At 38.6% G+C, this 21,566-nt stretch overlaps 1 protein-coding gene across 49 annotated transcripts in view; it reads left to right on the top strand.

Annotated features, from left to right (window-relative positions):
* Nucleotides 1–21,566, top strand: part of ZMYND8 (zinc finger MYND-type containing 8) — a 62,463-nt gene that overhangs the window by 18,453 nt on the left and 22,444 nt on the right. For 20 of the 49 annotated variants that reach the window (XM_085519585.1, XM_085519575.1, XM_085519574.1 and 17 more), the window contains 8 exons: nucleotides 3,783–3,853; nucleotides 11,759–11,928; nucleotides 16,048–16,266; nucleotides 16,930–17,043; nucleotides 18,677–18,769; nucleotides 19,460–19,547; nucleotides 19,979–20,034; nucleotides 21,095–21,172. In XM_085519585.1, the coding sequence (XP_085375711.1) occupies nucleotides 3,783–3,853; nucleotides 11,759–11,928; nucleotides 16,048–16,266; nucleotides 16,930–17,043; nucleotides 18,677–18,769; nucleotides 19,460–19,547; nucleotides 19,979–20,034; nucleotides 21,095–21,172 (889 nt within the window). Of the gene's footprint in view, nucleotides 1–3,006; nucleotides 3,058–3,782; nucleotides 3,854–11,758; nucleotides 11,929–16,047; nucleotides 16,267–16,929; nucleotides 17,044–18,676; nucleotides 18,770–19,459; nucleotides 19,548–19,978; nucleotides 20,035–21,094; nucleotides 21,173–21,566 lie in introns of all 49 variants that reach the window. The other 29 variants (XM_085519599.1, XM_085519593.1, XM_085519607.1 and 26 more) reach the window with 4 other exon arrangements.

The raw sequence follows: 21,566 nt of genomic DNA, 5'->3' as shown, positions 1-21,566 counted from the left end.
ATGTATTTACAAACTTGCATTTTAAAGGTTACTGTTTCAGCCATCACTACCCCCATTCATTGTCATGTTGGGCAAGTCATAAAAATGGCATCAAGTAAAGCAATGGAATGTGCTCAGTTTATTAGGTATCTTTTGTAGCTGCGTGTAGCACATTTATTTAAATTTTCCTCTCTAACACTTCAGTAAGTCTCAGTAATTTCCTGAAAGTAATGCCTCCTATTTTATGATGTTTGAGGCCAACATTGGTGATATGGCAGTAGAGGTTGAACATTCCCACCAATATTCCATTGTGTTTTGTTGCTGTGTGACAGATGGCAGCAGAGGGGCAGTCTGTCGGAATGACTTCTGGCATGGAAGTGTGCATGAAACGGGGGTCTGGAATTGGATTCCCCTATGCAGAAAAAGTGGCACCCATTGATATTCATCAGTGTCTGCTGATCATTCATGGAGACCAAACAGTGGCTGTGAGCACAGTGAGGTGGTGGGTGGAGCATTTCAGCAGCGGTGACAACAAAGTGGAAGAGAAGCCATGTTCTGGATGAACATGCAGGTTGTTATGTGTGCAGCATGCAGGCTCTTGGTGGCTGGTGAAAATGACTAGCTAGTGGTGATGACTTGAAAAAAATAGTGTTCTGTAGCTGAGAGTTTGCTCTAACTAATGGTGTTATTGTGCTCTTTGTAGCTGTTGTAGCTCCCATGGGAATAAGTTGGAGGCATTACTTTTGGAGCGGCGTACATATATGCTGAATTCTATTTTAGTTTGTTTGAAGGACGGTGGGTGCAGGTGTATGGGTAGGATATATTCACCTCCACTGCTGAAACAAAGGTGTAACTTCTGTGTCAAGTGGTGAGTGCATTTCTGACTGTACTTTCACATTCCAAACCTTTGGAGAAACTTCAGACCCCATCTTTTATAGGATTAACCAGAGATGTATTAAGTCAGGTCTCTCGGTTCATCTTGGGGCTGCTTGTGGAGAATGTTCTCCTGTCTCTAGATCAATTGAAAAGGTGCTTTAAAAGTTGATCTGGCTGAATTCCTTAAAATATTCTCATGGGAAGAGACAGATTTCAAGCTGAAGAGATCTTAGGAGTCCTGACCTGTAACAGCCTGTCATGGTGTGAAGTTAATCATGTGATACTGCAGTGTTGGTTTTGGGCCTGCAGGAGGAGGGAGCCTTCAGTCAGCAGCAGCTTCCCAAGCTGCTTGGGTCACGGATGCAGGGACTGTGCTGATCTGCCGTGCTCATTTCTCAGACTATTCATGCACAACTCTGGGCTTTTTCATACTGACTTGTAGCAATTATTGCGTTGTGCTTGTTGTGTTGTGTATGCTGAGGTTGTGTGGTATGAACAAAACACACTTTATATGTTCAGATGAGTCTGGAATATCTGGGCAGTTTTAACGTAACATAAATGTGAGCTACAGCTAAAAGGGTTTGTCACTTCCCACTCCTTCCACACATGCCATTCGCTCTCATTTCCTCCTTCCTGTACACACACCTGTGCAGTGAGTTAGATTGTAGAACTGATTCAGTTAAAGTTAATGTGCTTTCTGTATTCACAAGTCAGGTGTTGTTGAGACCTTCCCTTTTAGTAGCCACCAGTGTAAGATGGTCTTTAAGACTTTAGGCTAAGTCGTTGTAAGACTTGTATGTCTGATTTACTGAAACTGGCTCTATATTTTATGAACAGGTAATGCATGCTGCCTACTGACTTCACTTTTCACGGAGTTAGTGTGTATTATTATATATTTACGAGCTGATTTTTTAAAAAGTGTTTCTTTGTTCCAGTTTGGTGATATGAAAATAAGAGTTTATAAAGGGGGAGGGGAAGAAAATAGAGTGCAACATGGGAAGAGAACAATGAACTCATCCTGTAAGCCCATCCCTTCCCATTGCTTAGGAAAGAGAATGGGCAGAGGCAAGTGGTGCATGAAATGTTTCGGTGTCTGCAACACACTGCCAGCTCCTCTTTGCTGGAGGCCCTCTGGGAAAGGGTGTAACAAATGCACATTATAATTGATCTGCCCATGCATAGTAAATTGGTGAGCATTGTATTATGGTAAACTATGCTATGCATTTAATCTGGCCATGCAAAGTAAATCTGAGGAGCATTGTGCTGTGGTCAACTGTGCTATACATTTACTGTAATTCTGGTCACATGGCTCCCTTTCTGTGCTGCTGGAATTAACAGCGTAGTTAATAGAACTTGTGAATTATTGCTATATATGAACTACAAATATACCGTAATGTTTTCTGGAATTGATGGATCTTCTCAGGTTCGGGTCTTCCATACACTGAGCTCTGTTCATTTGTATTTAAAATTTTTGCTGACACAATTATACTGTTTATGAGTGTGGAAGGAATTCCAGCCCAACTCTCTGGTAGTTGATTAAAAGTGGTTTTGACAAATGCCAGACTAAAAAGTCCTGGTACGTTTTGCTTTTTTTAGGAAACTGTTTCAACTTTGACTAGTAACAAAACTCCTGCTAATATAACTGTTTGTTAGCCTGAAGAGCTTTTATGCTATAAATATAACCCAAGTTCTCCATGTAGTTTCAGAGCTCTGTTTAGCTGCCTTAGGCAGATTTAGCCATAGTGGCTAAAACAAAGGTCTCTAGCTTGTCCTTCTGGCCTCTATGGCAGAAATAGATGTCCTTTAGCTAGGATGGCTGAGTGGAATGCTCTGTACCAGCAGTAGTTCACAGTTTCCCATATCTGTGTAAACTGGTATCTGCAGGAGCTTACACTAACGTGCTAGACAGTAAGTTATTACTGCAGAGGAAAAGCTTTACACTGTGCTTGGCTGTTGTGCTTTGGTTGTGTTAGTGGACAGCTGTGATACCTGCTTCAGGCACCATAACTGCATTTGTCAATGATGTTGAATTTGAGCTTGCTTCAGTCAATGTCATATTTTACTTTTTCATTCATCTATAGGAGTCAGATCTCCTAAACTGGTGTGTAACTCCGACTCTCTTTTTTTGTCTCTTCCACTTTGCTTCCTTAGATGGCTTTAACTAGCAAAATCTATTGAGCTATTTTCCCGCATGATGTCAAAGTAAGAAAGTAGAATATTTGCTATATGCATATTTGCATATGTAGTGTGTCATCTAATTAATTGTTTAATCCTACCTGCAGTTAATTAGAAGTGTCTGTATAAGTATGTGTGGTTGAATGATAGTAGCATCTTGGTACTGTTTACTCTGTATTATAGATATGATGAATTATGTGTTATAGATATCATGAAGTTCTATTGCCAATAGTTTATAAACAGGTTTATCTTATAGAGGCTCACTTAAAAACTAGTAAATAATTTCTAGGGTTTTTAAGACTGCAATTTTGCAAACTTTTTTGTGTTGCTAAATTAGTTACTTCAGCTGATCTGTTCACTGATGCAGGCCACAAGCATTTAAACATCAGCAGGAGTCTGTTCACACAGCATACAGAGGCCTTAGGTTAGCAGCTTCAAGGAACAGAATTCCTGTTTGTCTGTCATGTACAGTCTGTATAGACAGTGGCATCATCTTCAGTACTTGTTCCTAGATGGTCATTAGTGTGGAAATGTTACCTTTGTAATGGGTAATGTGCAGCATGCATGTGTACCAGGATTGTTTCTCTCCATGTTTTGGTCCATTTGCTCTGGCAAACAGCACACTTGCAATTTTGTCAGAAATATTAATGTAATTCTGTTTGGCAGCGTCATGTTGAATTTCTGTATTTGAAATTAGATATGAGAATAAGACCATCTAAAACTGTTCTAATTCACTTTTTTGATTCCCGCAGTTTGGCTGAAGAGGAAATAAAGGCAGAGCAGGAGGTGGTGGAGGGGATGGATATCTCCACTCGATCCAAAGGTGAGTGAGAAGGAATATTTCATGGGTTCCATAACTGAGATATTTGTAAACCAGGACAGTGAAAACTGTGCCATCTAATGTGAAACTGCACTTAAAGGGGGGACTCACTGTATTTTTTTGTTTACAGCAACTGTTGGATCTTGGAATGCGTTTTGATTTTTGCTTAGTTTTCATTGTATGTCATACCCACCCCCCACACTACATTATTACTTCTGATTCACATGTAAGTAAGTTTAGGTCCCTGGAAAGAACATCAGACTTCTGTATCATCTTACTTGCCATGGCTTCCCTTGAAGTTTTGCAGTACAGGAGACACTAGTAATATTAAGGTAGTATTTCATACAGTGACCAATCCTAATTTCCCTAAGAATAAAGAACACTGACACTTCTGTTTCCACAAAATTCATCTGCTGAACAGTGTATGTTTTAAAAATGCATAACTGTAACTCATTTATGAATGAGTAACTGCAGGCAAATGCAGCCATCTCTCAGTGTAAAGAAACTCAAAGATGTAAACATCTCCATTGGTTTAAATAATACTGCTGTCATTTGGACTGGAGGAACAAAAGTGCCCTGCAATGAAATACTTCCATGTGATTGCTTGCAACAGTTCAGTGTAGTTGAATGCCAGCTGCTTGTCCACACTCCTTTTGTTCTTGCAGCAGACTTGGCTTTCAGGTAAACCAAGCTGCAATTTATGTTGCATTTCTTTTAGTTCTCTGGTAGGATTAGATGAGGTATCATCTCTGTCATCTGTCTGACAGCTCAGAAGATATTTGCTTACTCCTTTTGTCTCCCTTTGCCCCATACTTTCCTTCCTCTGCTCATTGTCTTGCGCTTCAGCCTCTATCCTTGGACCATCTTTGATGTTTACTCCTGTATTTCAGTTGACAAAGCTAGCAGAAAGTTTTTATTGCTTTAATGACTGCTGAAAGAGGATATGTCCTGGTTCTCCCTACTCCCAGCTTTGTCAACACCATTCTAAAGGGAAAAATAGCCATTGTCCACCCCTGGCCCCCTTTAGCTTTAATTTTGTCAGTGAAGAAGTGATGTGGGATGCAAAGAAATCTTAAGATTTATCTGTAAGCCATCTTGCCTTATTGTATTTCCAACTTAATTTATGAATTGGTGGTAGAACTATATAATAGTTGAATTTGTAAGTTTGCTAAGAAAATAGGGAGTGGATCATAAATGTCATCTGCTTTGTGCAAGAGCTGGTTATGTTATAAGCCTGCTGAAGTGAATCTTTCTTGGCTTCTGTTGTATGGACTGAAACAAGATCCTCTTAGTTTAGTGCAGCATTTCTGCAAAGGAAAAGTCAGAAAGCAGGATTTAAAAACTGCTTTTATACAGGGCATAGGGTAGAAAAATTGCAGCAAGGTTTAATGGTGATGCGATAGGGTAACAGTGTTTCTGTAATCTTGTTCAGAGTTTTATTTTGCTTGTTTTAGAGATGATATATATGAGGAAATTGATCTTGGATGGACAAGCCCTTAAGGGAAGCAGAGAGCCCTGCTTTATTTATTATTATGCTCTGAGAAGAAGGAGTTGAATCCCAGGTGTTGTATAACTTCACTGTTGTCCTGAAGAGGCTGTTATGCTGCAAGTTTGTAGCTTAACTTGCTCTGCTGCAGTGTGTTTTTATAGCTAATGTGAGGCCATGTGTAGGGATAGTTGTACTAAACTTAATTAAATTGCTTTAATGCCAGCTAGCTCAATGCAGGCCTCATCATAAATATTCTTTAGAATAAACAGTTCAATTTAACTTGTTATAAATGAATTTTAGTTCAGCTTAAGCCAAGCTGAAACATGTATTGTTTAATCTGAAACCAGTGGGTGTCAACGTAGCCTTTTGAATTGGTTTAAGTATAGTGGTGATTTCAAGGCAGGCTAAGCTTGGCAGACTGCTCAGTGCTGCAGTTTTACCCACTTGCTTCAATAGTTAAGCTGGCAGGAAACTAACTGAACCATAAAACATGTTTAGTTTTTTACTAGCTTAGTATGCTGCAATAGCTTGGTAGGCTGCCAGAACTGGTGTGTGAGAGGACAGGAATATACCAGTTGGGTGCAGGAAGTGTAGAGCTTGGCAGGCAGCCTTTAGATAGGCCTAGGCTCTCAGAAAACTGGAGTTAAAACCATAGCCGAGATTTCTTATGCTTTAGAATGTGGTACATAAAGGTGAGTCTATAGCAGTAGTCAGAGCTGTGCACTCTGACATTCCAGCTGCATTTTTCTATCCCTTTCCTTAGGCTAGTACTGGTGCTTATGCTATTGCATAGTGAGCAGAGTCAAGTTTTATACTGTATTTTTTTGCTCTAATCATGAACTGATTGATTTGATGTTTACACACAAGTGCCTCTGTGCAGGAAGGTGTAGAGGAGGACTTCTGGTGGAGTTGGAAGGGGAATGAGAGCAGATTTACTGTATAGTTCTACTGTTCTAATTTAGATCTGCTTATAAGCTGTGGACGAGCAGCTTCAGTAAAGATGGGCTTTTAAAATACACTGCTGTCTTGATCAGAACAAGCAGGTGTGAGACATCTGAGAAATGGAAAATGATTGTTTCAAGAGAATAAAAGAAGTCTTAAACAAAAAACACAACAGAAACCAGCAGAAATGCAGAAGCAGATTGCTATTTAGCAAAGGAGAAAGGCCATGGAATAGATTATTGTAATATTTTGTCCTCTGCGTATCATACATTAACATTTCTGACAGAAACATCTTGTTGTATTTCTGTTCCAGCCCTATGGACTACTTTTTAACTTTATGTATTAAATATTTCAAGATGGAGCTTTCAAGACGTTCTTGGAGGATTTCCTGAGTGTTTCCAGGTTGTGTTCCCAGAGCAATGCAACCAGCTTAATTGTTGTCTGATGCAGTTCTGTCTTTCTGTGTACTTGTTCTCTCTAGACAACTGTAGGCTCTTTATTGGGCTTTTTTTTCATTCTCAGGTTAGTTTTTTGCCTGCTTATGTACAGACCTCCCAGCAGATGTTAGCTGTGGTGGCACATGGGCTTCTATAAAGTTTTCACATATTTCAGCTAGTACTCTTCTTTGCTTGTGTACTGACTGTAAAAAGGAGCTCTTGAACTTCCTCCTTCCCATCGTCACTCATGTGTTCCTTACGTTTCCCTTGCATCTGTGCTGGCACTTAGCCAGTTTGATTTTAAGTCAGTTAAGGATCTGGATGTGGAAGTAATTTTCTACCTGCTTATCTCCCTGAACCAGATTACTTAGAGAGTTGAATGTCGTTGCTAGGATCAGATGTGCCTGTCAGTGACAGCTTGTCATTAGATGATCTTAGCTGCATTCTGAATTCCTACTTGGACAACTGTTGTAATGTGGCAGATTTGTATTTAAGGCTTGTGTTTTAAGGGCATCTCTCAGTGATAAAGGTGTTAATCAGATATTTTAAGCAGAAATACAAAATGACTAGTAAAACCAAATTTCTAGAGAACTTCTGTCTTTTGTAATAGTTTCATAATGGTACATAACATGTTTCAACTTTTGGCACAGTGACACCAAGTATGAAAATCTTGCCTCAATGTGAATTGTAATTTGAGACTACTGCAGTGAAAAGTAGTACAGCCTGAGGCTTTTTTCTCTAGTTCTGAGGGTCTTCAGTAATGCCTTGAGGCAGCAAGTCCCCCTGCAGCCAGGCTGTAGCTCATAAGCTGCTTACCTCCCTTACATTACCAGAGGTTGCCGTGTATTTCTTGCCTTCTTGTCTTCCAAAGTCCTAAACTGAAGAAACATATAACAGTCTCTTTTTGTACTTGCAGTTGTAATGTAGGAGTTTATGAGGATTTACACAACCATGGCTAACCTCTGTTATTTATTACATTAAGCAACTGAACTGAGTTAATTGTGCCAGTTGAAGCTTCAGGAATGTAAACAGGGCTTTAGTGGTTGATTGCAACTGCATCATATTTCAAAACCCTGGCGTAAGATTAGAATGCCTCAGAGTTTGCATAGAAGTTTGAAAAGAGTATCCGTCATTTTGTTAAGTGTTTTGTAGATAATTGAACTTGATATAGTATAATAGATAGTGGATTTGAACAATCATAAATCTGTTAGCAACTGTTCAGGATAATAAAATATATATATATATGAAAGACTTCATACTTGTGGAAATTCAGGTCAGTTTTTACATGAGATGTCTGAGTTTTCACTCATGGATGTGAAAATCCCTGACATTCTCAGGCTTGAGCTGCAGAAGAAACTTACTCTAGTTTAATGTAAGTAGTTTTCAAAGTCAGTTAACCAAACATATTTTTGTGGGATCACGATTAGTTTGGTTTAATCAGTATTGAATCAGTACCTCTTCCCACTGTGGTTTGGATTTATGACTGAAACTCAGTTCAATTCTCATTTAGTGTGCAACAGTTTAACTCTTTCTGGCCTGCATGAGGCAGCTCAGGATAAAACACCATTTAAAAGTAAGAAAGCTTCACTTGGTGGAAGCAGACCAATAACTTAAACTTTACAATCAATTGTATGTTTGCATTCCAGTGCTCATGTACCACATTCAGTGTCACTGATGTCTTATTTGTAATCCCCAAATAGACCAAATTACTAAAAGCAAACTGATGTGCTCCTCTTGTGGCAGTTTTGTGCCTGGCAGGAAGAAATAGAAGCCAAAGGGCAGAATGCTGTGCTCTTCTGTTACTCTCCTGGTTTCAGCTGTGCCTGTTTATATACGCTGGAAATAAATGCTGAAGACTGTTGTTATGCTGAGGAAACTCGAGCTAATAGTTCCTTGCAAGTACTTTAAGGACATTGTTTGCAGTAGGGAGAGACAATTCTACAGATCTCTGCATTGGAAAAACAAGGGTTAAGGTACAGTGAGCACTTCCCAGTGAGAGTAGTTTAGTTATGCGTTCTTTCAGGAATGTGTGGAAAGGCCTTGTTAAGAAATGCAGGTTATAGAAGAGAAACAAAGATGTTGTGCAAGCTGTCTGAGCTGTGCGGGGATAGCAAGATGGGAAAGGAGGTGCATGATGCAGTTTTTGCTGCTCGCTCTGAGTGCAAACAGTTCCTGTGCTAAGTAAGCTCTATTTCGCATAAATGAAAAGTTAGAATTCAGAACTTGTTTTTTTGTGTTATCTTTGATTGCTTTGGTTAAATTGTGGGATTTGGTTTAGCTGACACTGCTGCAGTTTTTCTTCTGTGATAGCTCTGTTGGCTCAGCTCTCATGGGACAGATGAAGCGTATGCCAACCAAAGGAGTTCTGCTGCCTTCTGTGCATCATTAGCTACATTGAGAGAAACTCCCACTTGTCTGTCAGCACAACTGTACCTGTATTATTATACCTGTAGTGTTTAGGGAAATGTGCCTCGGTTGTTAACCTTACCTTTATTTGTGCAAATCATCATTGCAGACAGTTTTATTTCACTTTATTGACTGCTTGACCTCAACATTTGCACAAAATACAGAAATCATCTGGAAGTCTAATTCAGTTCTTCATTGTGTTATTGACCTTCTAAGACTTGTGCTATGTAACACCTTTGAATGTGATTCAGTCTAACATCAATTACATGGGGCATTATTTTGAGTAGAGTTTTAAACCAAATTTTGTTTTCTTGGCTTTCTTCTAAGAATGTCTAATGAGAAAGTGTCAGCAGCCCATATTATTTGTGATACCTGCACCTTTGTTATAGGAAGGAATTGCATATGACAGTCTACCATAAACTCTCATAAACTCTTAAAAATCCTACATTTGTATTCAGTACATAAAACCTCAGTTTCCTGATTGAAGCACCTTAATTCAGCAGCACACATGACGTTACCTGTCTGTACAGTAGGAGGGAAGTCAATTGTGTTTTTGCTGGAGATTTGAATCAATCTCTGCCTGCATTTTTTGTGCTGTATAGACAGAGTAATGTGTGATCAAACTTAGGTACCTCTGTAAAGATGCCTGAATGCACTCAGGATTAGTACAGGCAGTGGAAAGATATACTGCCTAAGACTGGAAACTAGAAGGAGCTTGGACTGTTGACCTGTCCTGCTAACTGAGAGCATTTATAGACATGTGTCAGTGGATTAAAATCAGATGCCTGTGATGTTACCTCCTCAAGCCATCTGCCAGCTCCTCTGGGGAGCATTGTTGCTCACCAGTGACATGAGTCACTTCTGAATGAGCATCTGAAGTACCTGTTTTCAGCCCAACTTTTTAATACGATTGGCTGGAAGTTGGAGCATGTCCAGGACATGTGCCACAGTCAACAGATGACTGACAGCGATAAGTGCCTGAAATAGAATGGCTAAGCTGGCACAAGTATTATCTAGTCTTTAGTCTGTGAACACTTTTGTGCATCTCTCTCACACAAGGATAAGTGTATTCCTAAAGCTGATGAGGTTAATATCATCTTTCAGTTAGGGAAAGGAGATATGATGTATTATGCATGTAAAGTATTATTTTAATATGTTAAGTTTCATTGGAGATTTCAGGTGAGGTCTTTCCAGTGGGTTCTGGTGGCTTGGCAACCCAGTACAACTCAGCCCATCACTCAGTGAGACCTGGAAGGAAAGATGGCAGATTCAGGAAGGGATTATTCCCCAGCAGTTTGATTGAGTTTGTCTTCTGCTGGGGAGCTGTGAAAAAGGCAAACACCCTTCCAGGTGGCATTAACAATATGCTGAAGGTGAAGCACTTGTCTGGCTGTGCAACAAGTGGGGCTACAGAAAGAAGCTACTCAGCAAAAAAAGTGGGTTTTTTTCTTTGTTTTTTCTCTTTTTTTGACAGATTTTGTTCCTCAGCAGTTCTGTGTGCTGCTACAAAAAAAGTTTGTGCTAGCACAAGTGAGTAGGGAATTGACAGCATGGGAGGGACTTTGCAAAGGTTTCAGTTGTTTCTCTTTGACAGTGATGACTTTTGTCCCCCAGGATTCTGTCTAATGTTTTGTTTTGTTAAACATGGTAAAAACTTAAGAGGGGAAAAAAAAAAAAAAGAAACTCACATTAAATAGAATTTGTTGAATTTTTATTTGTATTTTGTCAGGATCACTTGCTGATCAGTGATTGCCTATTGCAGCTGATGGTACTTCTTGTTTTATATCATTAGTGTGTAATTGAGCTTTCCATATCCATTAGGAATGCTCTTTTTTTTTTTCCTTGGGATATTTCTGATGAGCTTGTCAGTGTTTGTTGTTTAATTTTTATAAAGCATGTTAACAAAATGTAGCATCATTGTGAGAGTGAAACAGACTTGTGGATCAGCAGTAGATTGGTACGACTGGCTCTCAGTTTCTTCTCTGACTCTTTTTGAGACTGTTTGCAGCTCATAGCACTCACCAGACTACTTAAGTTTGCTGCTGTTGGTTTAAGCTGCTTGATGAGCTTACACTAAGATATCAAATGATGATTTAAAGCAGTTGAGACATGGGGACGTTTCCTTCTGCCACCTTTATTGCCTGGAGTGATAACTTTGGGTCTGGATGGATGCTGTGACTTAATAAACTGCTCTTGTTTGCTTGGTGAATGTGAGACCTGTCCCTGTAAGAGGCAATAAGTCATAAGACATAAAGATATGTCACTTTCTCTTTTTATTCTATTTAGCTGTCAAATGTTAAGAGATGAGTGAGAGACTTGTCTTCTTTCTGTTTTTTAAAATTTCAGTATGTTCATTTATATATGAGAAATAGGAAGAAAGTCTGACCTCATCATTTACCATGTTTATGCTTTTAGATGAGTGACCAAAATTCCAGGGGAAAAGAAACAAATGTTTTATGTAACCTAAATTAACATATATTGAAATTTCATTTGACGGGAGCATTGTTTGTGCGTCCAGTTTTTATGTGATTGCATAATGGTTAGTTGATAAATTCTGTTCATTGAGGGAGTGTGTCTGATAAACTGCATCACTGACTGAACATTTTTCACTGATGTGTATGTACTCTCTAACAGGTCTGTTTGTATCTGACGTAGATCCTGGCTCTGCTGAACGCACAGCACAAAAAAGGAAGTTTCCCAGCCCTCCACATTCCTCTAATGGCCACTCACCCCAAGACGCATCTACAAGTCCCATAAAAAAGAAAAAGAAACCTGGTCTATTGAACAGTAATAATAAAGAACAGGTAAGAGGAGTCCTGGTCTTGTAATGCTAGGATATGAACCAATGAAAGATGGATGTAGAGACAGCTGAGCCCCTTCTTTGGGAAGCTTAATTTTTGTACTAGAAAGCAGATATTCACTGCAGGTGCAGTGGTTGTAGGAGCTGGCATTTTAAGTTAGAGTTGGGTGTTTGTAATTTTTATTTTTAGTATGAGGGCATGGTTTTTGTTGTTAATGCTAAAGTCCTACTGCTCCCATGGTACTTCAAAGGTTCTCTCCCCATCCTTTAAACTGTTGAGCAGTATATATTGCTACCAAAGTTGATTAATCAAAGGATCATGCTGGCAGTATTTTTCAGTCTTCATGTTTGAAACGTCATTTTCAGTGCCTTCTGAATATTGAACTTAGAGCATTTGTTGTAGCTTGTGAAAGAACTTGACTGCAGAAGACTGACAGTTTCAGAGTCATTGTGTAATGCAAATGAGGGCATTGTATGAATTACATTGAAAACCAAATGCTGTAAAGCAGCTCTACCATCCTGGAGGAGATTATATGAAAGCAATCTTTAGCTCCACCGAAATGATTTCTCATCTAGTCTGCAGATGACGTGCTGTTATTCTCTTCAGAGTGCTTTTGTGTATTAATGTGTTTTACCACTATCCTATAAACACAGGATTAACTTTTGTGGATTTGAAGCTTTTTTCCGCTTGTGTAATAACATCCACATTAAACATCATCCTGGTACAATTGTACTGGTTTAAAAAGAAAATGAAATTATTAATTGCTGCAGTTTATTCTGGAACAGAGACTTTAAATAAATCATACCAAAGAATGGTCTCTCGGTGCTAAGTGTATTTTATTTAAGGGTACTGGGGAGGTCTGGTAACAGCATGTGTAGGCATTGCTGACGTCGTTTAATGTTCTCAGTTTGGCTTTTTCTGAGTTCACTGCAGGCTCTTAGAATTCCTCCGCATCTCAGATGTTTGCAAGGGAGATGGTGTTGCTTTGCTGCAGTTTGGGTTTCTAACTGTGCTCTGTAGAGATAATGGTACAGACAGCAAGGCTGAATCTCATAGGATTCGTTTCCACCATTCATTCATTCATGCATTTGGAAATACATTGTGAAATCATTTTCTGTTTTCCAGGTATTTCAAACCTGAAATGCTGCAGGATAGAAAAGTTGTGTATCTAATGAAGGAAAGCAGATTAACCATGTTGTTTGGCTGTACTTGTTATGAGTTAGCAAGGAAGTATCGTTGGTTAATTTTTTTTTTGCTTTTGTAAGTTGCTTCTAATTTAATCCTGTCCATCTTGCCAGATTTGAAATGGACATAGCTGAAGGTGATTGACTGTTTCTATCAGGTGTACCAAACTGCTCTATATTTTAGCAGTTCATGGTAAAAAGATCCTTTAACTCCTGAAGAGGTGTAAGCTAAGCACAAGTTACTTGTTCTGCTCCTAGCGTAGGTTTCAAGTATAATGTAGCTGATAGATGTGATTCTGCTTGGCTGACAAATCCATTTTGAAGTCTGACAACATGAGTGGAGCCGCCAGGTTAATATTCTGTACTTGGTAGTGCTGGTGTGTATCGAGATACCATCACTGAAGCAATCATTGCACAATGCTTTGTACTAAGATGCTATGGATGTTCAGAATGGTGCCAACAGGTACTTAAAATATTGAAATACCAAAAATTATGGAGATGTAGATGTAGCTAAAAGAGATTAAAACAAAATCAGGAACATACAACAGTTGGTCAGCTACGATGTATTTGAAGCAGATTTTTCCTACTTAGCTTCAGCGTTAATTTAAACTGGCTAGAAATAGTAATCTTTTTCTTGCCTGAAGAGCACTACGGTACTGCTGTTTTTCCTTCAGTTTTATACATGTCTTGCTAAGGTACTGAAACTGTAAGAGCAAGCTGCCACTTACATGAGCTTGAACTGACTTGTGAAACTGTTGGGAGAACAAAGCCTTTCTTTCATGGTTGTTAACATTTAAACTCTTAAAACACTTTGCTCTGATTAGAACAAGTGAAAGGCTCCTTTGATGTAGCTCAGGGGTTCAGTTCCGTCATTTGGTTGTGTTGTTTGGGTCTTTATTGAGTCTCATTCCTAACTTCTTTTTTGTCTGGCCCTCGGTCTTAGCTCAGAGAAAACAAGGTGATATGTATCTGAAGGGTAGGAACATCCTCAGTCAGAGAATGAATTGCTCCCATGTTCTAGAAGAATGGGCTATTTAATTAAGAGACAATAAGCTCATTTCTCTATAATTGTTTACAGATTTTAAATTTCCTTTAACACAGGAAGTCAGTGTGGATGCGCTGCCTGTGGCTGCATCTCCAACTACCAAGACTTCAGTTTCAAAATCTCTGAGTACTGAGATTTTGCATTTAAGCTGTGGTGCATATAACCGCAAACAAAACGTGCTTCGGCTGGCAATTGTAACTTTCTCTTTTTTGCTCTTGGTTTACACGTGCTCTTCTATCCCGATTTGAATGATTGGCATAGTAATACATTTGAAAAGTACATAAAGCCTTTCCCTGCCCCTCTTATTCCCCAAGAGCACATAGAACCTTCCTTGTAGAGGTCTGGTTGTATTCTATGTTTAAACTTATGTACAGAGCAAGTACAGAAAGTAAAGCTCGGTCCATTTCTGTGCTATCTTTTTAGTAGCTGCAATGTGTGTAGAGTAGGAAATGAAAACTGCCAAAAGAGAAAGGAATTCAAGTGGAACTTTAGGTAGCTTTTGAAATTACAGTAAAATTTTATGGATAATATTCTTTCCTTGCATGAAATATTATACAGTAATTGATTATTAGAGGTAATATACCTTCTTTATCTATTGAGATATATCTCCAGCTGGATTTTCATGGAATACCTCTTCTGCATCATCTGACTTGTCGTTGAAGGCCTTCTATTCATGAGGATAATTAGACCTCGTTGTTTGTTACTTTATAACTCTAGAAAGATCACATTCTGAGCTGGTGTGACAGCGGTCTGTGGTTTGTGTGTGCCGTGTGTGACTGGTTTTGTACAGGTTGCTGCAGAGGTACCCAGCTTTTGCACATTGTTTCGCTGCTTTAGCAGTCAGGCAGACATGTGACAGCTTAAGGGTCTAAGAACTTGTGGAGCTCTGTATGATGCAGGAAGTGCACACAATTACCTGAGAACCAAATGATGTGATGCTGCAAACTACCAGCAGCTGGTTGGGTAGTTACAAGTAACATCACAAACAAATGGCTTTATGTCAAACAGAAAGTCATAGCAAATAAACAGTGTAAAATAAATGATTATTGATCTCCTTCCCCTCCTCAGCAAACCACCTTTAATTAATACCAAACAGAAAACTTAAGTTCCCTTATCATTAATAAATAGCTTTTTTTCAAATCCAGTCTAGGAAACATTGGGTATCTGTTGTCCAATTTTGGCTCTCCCAGGCTCTCCTGTTCCCATGTTTCCATATCATCTATGTCACCTTTAAGCAGTTTGAGGCACAAGTGAAGGAGCAGTCCATGCAGTTTATGAAGTTAACATCATTTTCTAGTGCAGACAAACCAGTGGAGATTGTGTCTTGAATTCTGATGCTCATTTAAATGGTGGATTAAATTTTTCCCCAGGTTCGTGCTGCTGGGGTCACCCTGTTAAAGATGTGAATCTGCTTCTGTGCCATCCTACTTCACATTTTGCTTTATCAGTTAAAATCAGCGTTGACTTGTTTGGTTCTGAAAAGTTGTGAGTTACTGTAGTTTAGGACAGGTTTGTGTGGTGCTCTGCTACTTGTTTCAGGGTTGATTTGTTTCTTCAGTTGTGCCAGGTTTAGCCACCACTACATCTCCCAGTATGTAGCTCCCACAGCCCCATGGGGTTCTGAGTTTGAGGGTGTTGGATTGCGTCACTTGCCACAAAAATTTACTTTGATGCTGAGTGTGATGTGCGTCATTTGGCATCTGAACATGAGATAAATCTTTTCATGACTGACTTTGTGCAATAAGTAAGATGCTGTGTTTACATAAATGTTAATTAAACTCTGTAGATTGCTGTTTGTTTTATATCTGATGATATTTATTGCTATGAATATTATTTTTTATAAAATGCAAATTTGTTTTGAAACCAAACCTGTTTTTCTTGCCTACATTTCAGTCAGAACTAAGACATGGTCCGTTTTACTATATGAAGCAGCCACTCACCACAGACCCTGTTGATGTTGTACCACAGGATGGACGGAATGATTTCTATTGCTGGGTTTGTCATCGGGAAGGCCAAGTCCTCTGCTGCGAACTCTGCCCTCGGGTTTATCATGCTAAGTGTCTGAAACTGACAGCGGAACCAGAGGGGGATTGGTTTTGCCCAGAATGTGAGGTTAGTTTGATATCAGGAGTGAATTTCTTCCGTATATGAGTGATACAAGCAGCATTTTATTTTTTTTTTATGTTCCAGAGTGTTTCTGTTCTATTCTGATGTTGCCTCTTGGTACCAGAAAAAGTTGTGCAAAAAGGGAGCATCTCTTGCTGCTTCCTTGCTTTTTCTCTGTGTTCTCCTGGACTCTGTTGGCCATCTCACCATGACTCTTCAGCTTCTTGCCATCTCTAGGGAAGGCCATTTCAAGGAGAGATCCCTACATCTTACCTCTAATTCTGAAAACATTTCAGTGTTGTCTAGTTTACTTCATGCTGCTTCTTGTGGGCCGATCAGCTCTGCAGAGTGCTCAGAAGATGTGCCCTGTAGGATCTACATAAACAAGAGGATATTATTAGTACTATATTTTCCTGCAGGTCTGAGGAAGAATTTAACTATTCCTCTCCAACAGTTCCTGGGGAGAGGATAATTAGCATCATAGCATCTACAGTGAGTGGAAATTGGTTTATCAGATGGCTTTTTTTTAATTATTATTTTTTTAACATTACATTATATACTTCCTTAGGAAGTAGTTGTTATCTTCTATTCAAATGCTGGGATTTTTTACTGGAGAAGAATTCACCTAGAAATGTTACTGACACAATATCTTTTCATGCTAATTTTTAGAAAATCACAGTTGCAGAATGCATAGAAACACAGAGTAAAGCTATGACAATGCTCACCACTGAACAGCTATCGTATTTGCTGAAGTTTGCACTACAGAAAATGAAACAGCCAGGGGTAAGGAAGATTTCTTTTTTAATGCTTGTTTTGTATGTTTGTCATAATATTGGGTTTTGCTTCTTTTTGTTGATCTGAATCTAGCTTATTTTATCAGGTTCTCTGCCATGTACCACCCGCATATTACAAACAGCCTAGTTCAGACTGTGTATGCTGTTTTGGAATGCATGCAAAACACAGTTCCTTGATGCAGCTTCTAGTGATAGTTTCAGTGGATGCAGTGAAGATACAGCATAGCTTCCCAATGGGAATTTGTGCTTTCTCACTCACTGAAACTGAGCAATGCTGTGTCAAGTAATTAATTATAACCTTTAAAAACCTGGCTTTCCTCTGGTTAGTAGGAATTGTTCTCACCACAAAAATTAGTTCTATCGTATACTTGGGAAACACTGAAGAATTTTTTCTCAGTGACATCCTGTGCCACCAACTTGCGTACTGTAGGAATCTGCATGAACTTCTATCACAGAGGGAAAATGTTGTTTCCTCTAACTTTTACTAGTCTGTCTCAGTGTCTGTCTCAGACTTAACCCTCAAAATCATCAGTGCCTCCTGAGTGTTTCACATATTCCAGTCCCTCATTCTTTCTTCAAATTTCTGATTGCTCATTTTTCACTATACAAGCTTTGACTAGTTTTCACATGTGGGAAGAAAAAAAGTGTAGTAAGATGTTTTAATGGATTGTCATGGCTTATTTGAGCTCCTATTGCTATCCTGTCCCTGTAAATAAATTAGAGGAGTCTCTGTGCTTTACATACAGTAAAATATATTGGAAAAACCAGATGTGTGGAAGGAATCATGGCTGCTTTACAGCTCTGGTGTCTGCATGATAAATATTTTATCAGAAAAATAGTGACAGTTTCTGGGAAGGTTACTCTCTAATGTCGATAAACTTCAACTCTTGGAGTAGTTTAACTCTGGAGTGGTAAGTAGCCTCCTCTTAGGAGTCAATAGAAGCTTTAAATGCTGCTTTTCAGAAGCAAAGTATCAGTGTTTGTTTATTTTGAGTTGACAAAATATTTTGAATGTGCAGCTAGAAAGGCAATGTTTAATGAATGCTATGGGGATATTTTGCCCTTTAGATACTTACCTGCTGTTGTGGTGTCTGATAGCTTTATTTGGCTGTGTTCAGAGAACTGCAGCCCTTCCACAACAGCAGATAAAGTGTGGAGTCCCACTGATGGAAGTTTGACCTTATCTGCAAGACACCATTGCTCTGACAGTTCTGAGACTCAGAAATAATTTTATCAGTCTCGGAACTTTCAGAGTTATCTAGAGTTAGAAATAACTTTGTCAAACTCTAGATAAGGGGAGTATTTACTCTACTAAAAACTATCTGCTGAGCCTCAGCTAATGCTCTGCTCAAGAAAGAACTACTGTAAATAAGAACAGTCCGTTTTACAAAACCCCCAAGGCTTGTAATTCATTACTTCCAGCACATGGAGAATCAGCAATGTGAGGGCATTGATTTCCTCATTTTGCCAGTACTGTGTTAGTTCACAAATTTTTACTATTACTTTTAAAGAATTTTCTCTGATACCACAGTTGAAAGTAGTATTAGAAAAAGAGTGACTATTGAGTTGTTGATGAAATTGTTCAGTATGAAGAAGCAGTGTGATTTGTTTTCTCCTCACAGACAGAGCCATTTCAAAAGCCAGTTTCACTGGATCAACACCCAGATTATGCAGAATATATCTTTCATCCAATGGACCTTTGTACATTAGAGAAGGTTTGTATAAGGCAAAGACCTTTTGAGTTTGATGCTATGGTTAAGCTTTCTGGGTTCTTTGATGAGAGGAAGAGAGATTGCTTGAAATTATTTAAGTGTTTTGATTACAGTTTTGTTATTGTAAAACAACAATGTGCCAATTGAATGTGTCTGTTACAGTCTGAGCTAATAGTAAATGCTCAGGAAAAGCAGTATATGATTTGCCTTGGGACCAGCTGAATGTATGACCAGAGGTCATTCCAGGCTCATTTGCTGATCAAACATTAGAACTTACAGATGTAATAAATACTAGAATATCTGCTGCTGAGATGTGGGAGAAGAAAACAGTAAAGAAGTGGATTACAGGAGTTTGTCGGTTTAGTAATAAGTTAAATGTTTCAAGTTACAAAGTTCTTCATTCCCTGTTGCTTTAATAATAGTATAGCAATGCAGAGCTTTGTTGTGGTAGTGCCTGGTGATGAGTCCTTATTCTCTACGCCCTGGGAGCAGAGATCAGTGTCTTTGTGGCATAAAGGTGTAACAAATCCATGTCACTGATTTGATCTAACTGAATTACTTCACCCAGCTGTTGGGCTGAAATACCAAAAACTGGCTTATGGAGTACAGAAAATATTTTTTTTTCTGGGTTCAGGAAGATGCGAGTTTTACTCATATCTGTTTCCTGATACGTTTTTAAATGTTTCTTTCCAGAATGTTAAAAAGAAAATGTACGGTTGCACTGAAGCATTTTTGGCTGATGCCAAATGGATTTTGCACAACTGCATTATTTACAATGGGGGTAAGCACAGATATGGTGAAAGTATCTTCCTGCTAAATGCTGTAGTTTTAAACATGACTATTTTAAAAAAAAACAAAAAACAAAAAAACCTACATTTACACTTAATAGCAAATACTGCCTATGCTGTCCCTTTCTCAGTAGGAGAGCTAACTGAGGACATGTCCATTACTGAGTAGTGTGTCACAGCTGGGCAGGCTGCAACAGGCATAAAAAGGGAATGCACAAAGATTTTTCTGTGCTGTGTTTGCTGGGAAGAGCCTGTCACTGCTTCTACAAGCATGTGTTTGATATCTACCTGTTTTGCATTGTCTTTTCTGATGTTCTATGTTGTCTTCAACATAAACTTTTTATAACTAAAACCTGTTGATTTTTATCATCATTTTATACTAATGGTTTGCTTGCTTAGAGCATTTTTCTTATTGTCTCCTCAGGAAATCACAAATTGACACAAACAGCAAAAGTCATCATCAAAATCTGTGAGCATGAGGTATGTGGACCGCAGGGAATCTGGTTGTTCTATCTGTATTTTTGAAGTATTCCATTGCTTGTATTTGTGATTGAAATGTTTCCTAATGTGTGTGTTACAAACTATACTTTGTGTAGGGGATGCATATCCATGCCTTATAGAAGGCTTTTGACAAGGGCATTGCTAATAATACTTCCATTAAGGTACTCACCGTATGTGATAAAGGTCACAGCGATGGGAGAGAAGATGTGTGGGATCTGCACAAGGACACCTGTCTTCTAAATGGATGCTTGGAGGTGGAAGAAGAAACAGATGTTCTGATTTGTAGGCGTGTTTGAGGTGGTTCATTTGATGTCCCAGTACAAAAGCCCTGTGATTAAATGCAATAACGACTGCCTGCAATTTTAATTGATCGTTTGAACTGATTTTATTTCACTGACAATTCATAATGCTAATATTACAAAAATTTATTCTAAATGCAGTTTTTCTGAACAATATTTCGTTGGTATAAATTATCTGACACTTTATATTTACGCAGAGTGCTTTTCTCACACCTGTGCTGATGCAGTGATATCCATAATTGTAATAAGTTTTGAGAATCTATCAATTGTTCAGAGAAAAAAACTTGTGTATAACCTGGTCCTGACTTTCTAATTGCCTTATATAATCTGAAAACAAAAGAACAAAACATTTTACTTTTAGTTCTCCTAAATTAGTATGGAATTCAATGTTCAGCTGAAGTTCTATTTTTGCCTTAGAAATAAATGATGGCCAATGATTGTTTTTCATGGTAATAAATGCAACACTAAAGACAGAGTGTACTTTCATGCTGTGAGTAGTGTATGATCTGAAGAGGGGCTTAAAAACGTGTCTTGTTTAACTGGGAAGCATACTTCCCTGGGGTAGGAAAACAGGGTTTTCTTTCAAAGCAGCGTTGAATTAGTAGCAATTAAGGGTTGATTTATGACCACAGATTTGTGGAAAGTATGATGTTTTAAAATTAGATTAATATTATAGTACTTACTAGTCACACCTTGAACTGTGATAAGTTACTGAATAATTGTTTGCCTTTTCTTTTCAGATGAATGAAATTGAAGTATGTCCGGAATGTTACTTAGCTGCTTGCCAAAAACGAGAGAATTGGTTTTGTGAGCCTTGTGTAAGTTAAGGATGGTGGTAGTCCAGCTAGTGCATTAACTGAAGGCTCTTGTTTGTTTCTTCTTATCCTCCCGTTGTTTTCAATCTGTGATAGTTACTGAGAGGCTCTTGAATTAAGGAGAACTGTTCTAGTTTAACAAAGTGACTTGTAGTTATATGTCATGCTCATGCTCTTTGTGGAAGCAGAAGACCATCTCGAGGTGTTGCTGTCAGACTGCACGCTTTTGATGTGAAATGGCTGTAAATTGTGCCAGCAACCAGTTTGCAGTCTCTGCCCTCAAATAAAAGGTGCCCACTGGTGGGTCTTTTGTGATACTTGCACTAAGAGTAAGACATCTGAAATGTGAATGTCTGAAAACTTACTTCTGAGAGCTGAGTATTAAGACTTGATTTTC

This window comes from Coturnix japonica, chromosome 19, assembly GCF_054131305.1.
Source record: "Coturnix japonica strain WE chromosome 19, WE-NBRP24, whole genome shotgun sequence".
Taxonomy (NCBI): Eukaryota; Metazoa; Chordata; class Aves; order Galliformes; family Phasianidae; genus Coturnix; species Coturnix japonica.
This window is presented reverse-complemented; position numbering and strand designations above follow the sequence as displayed.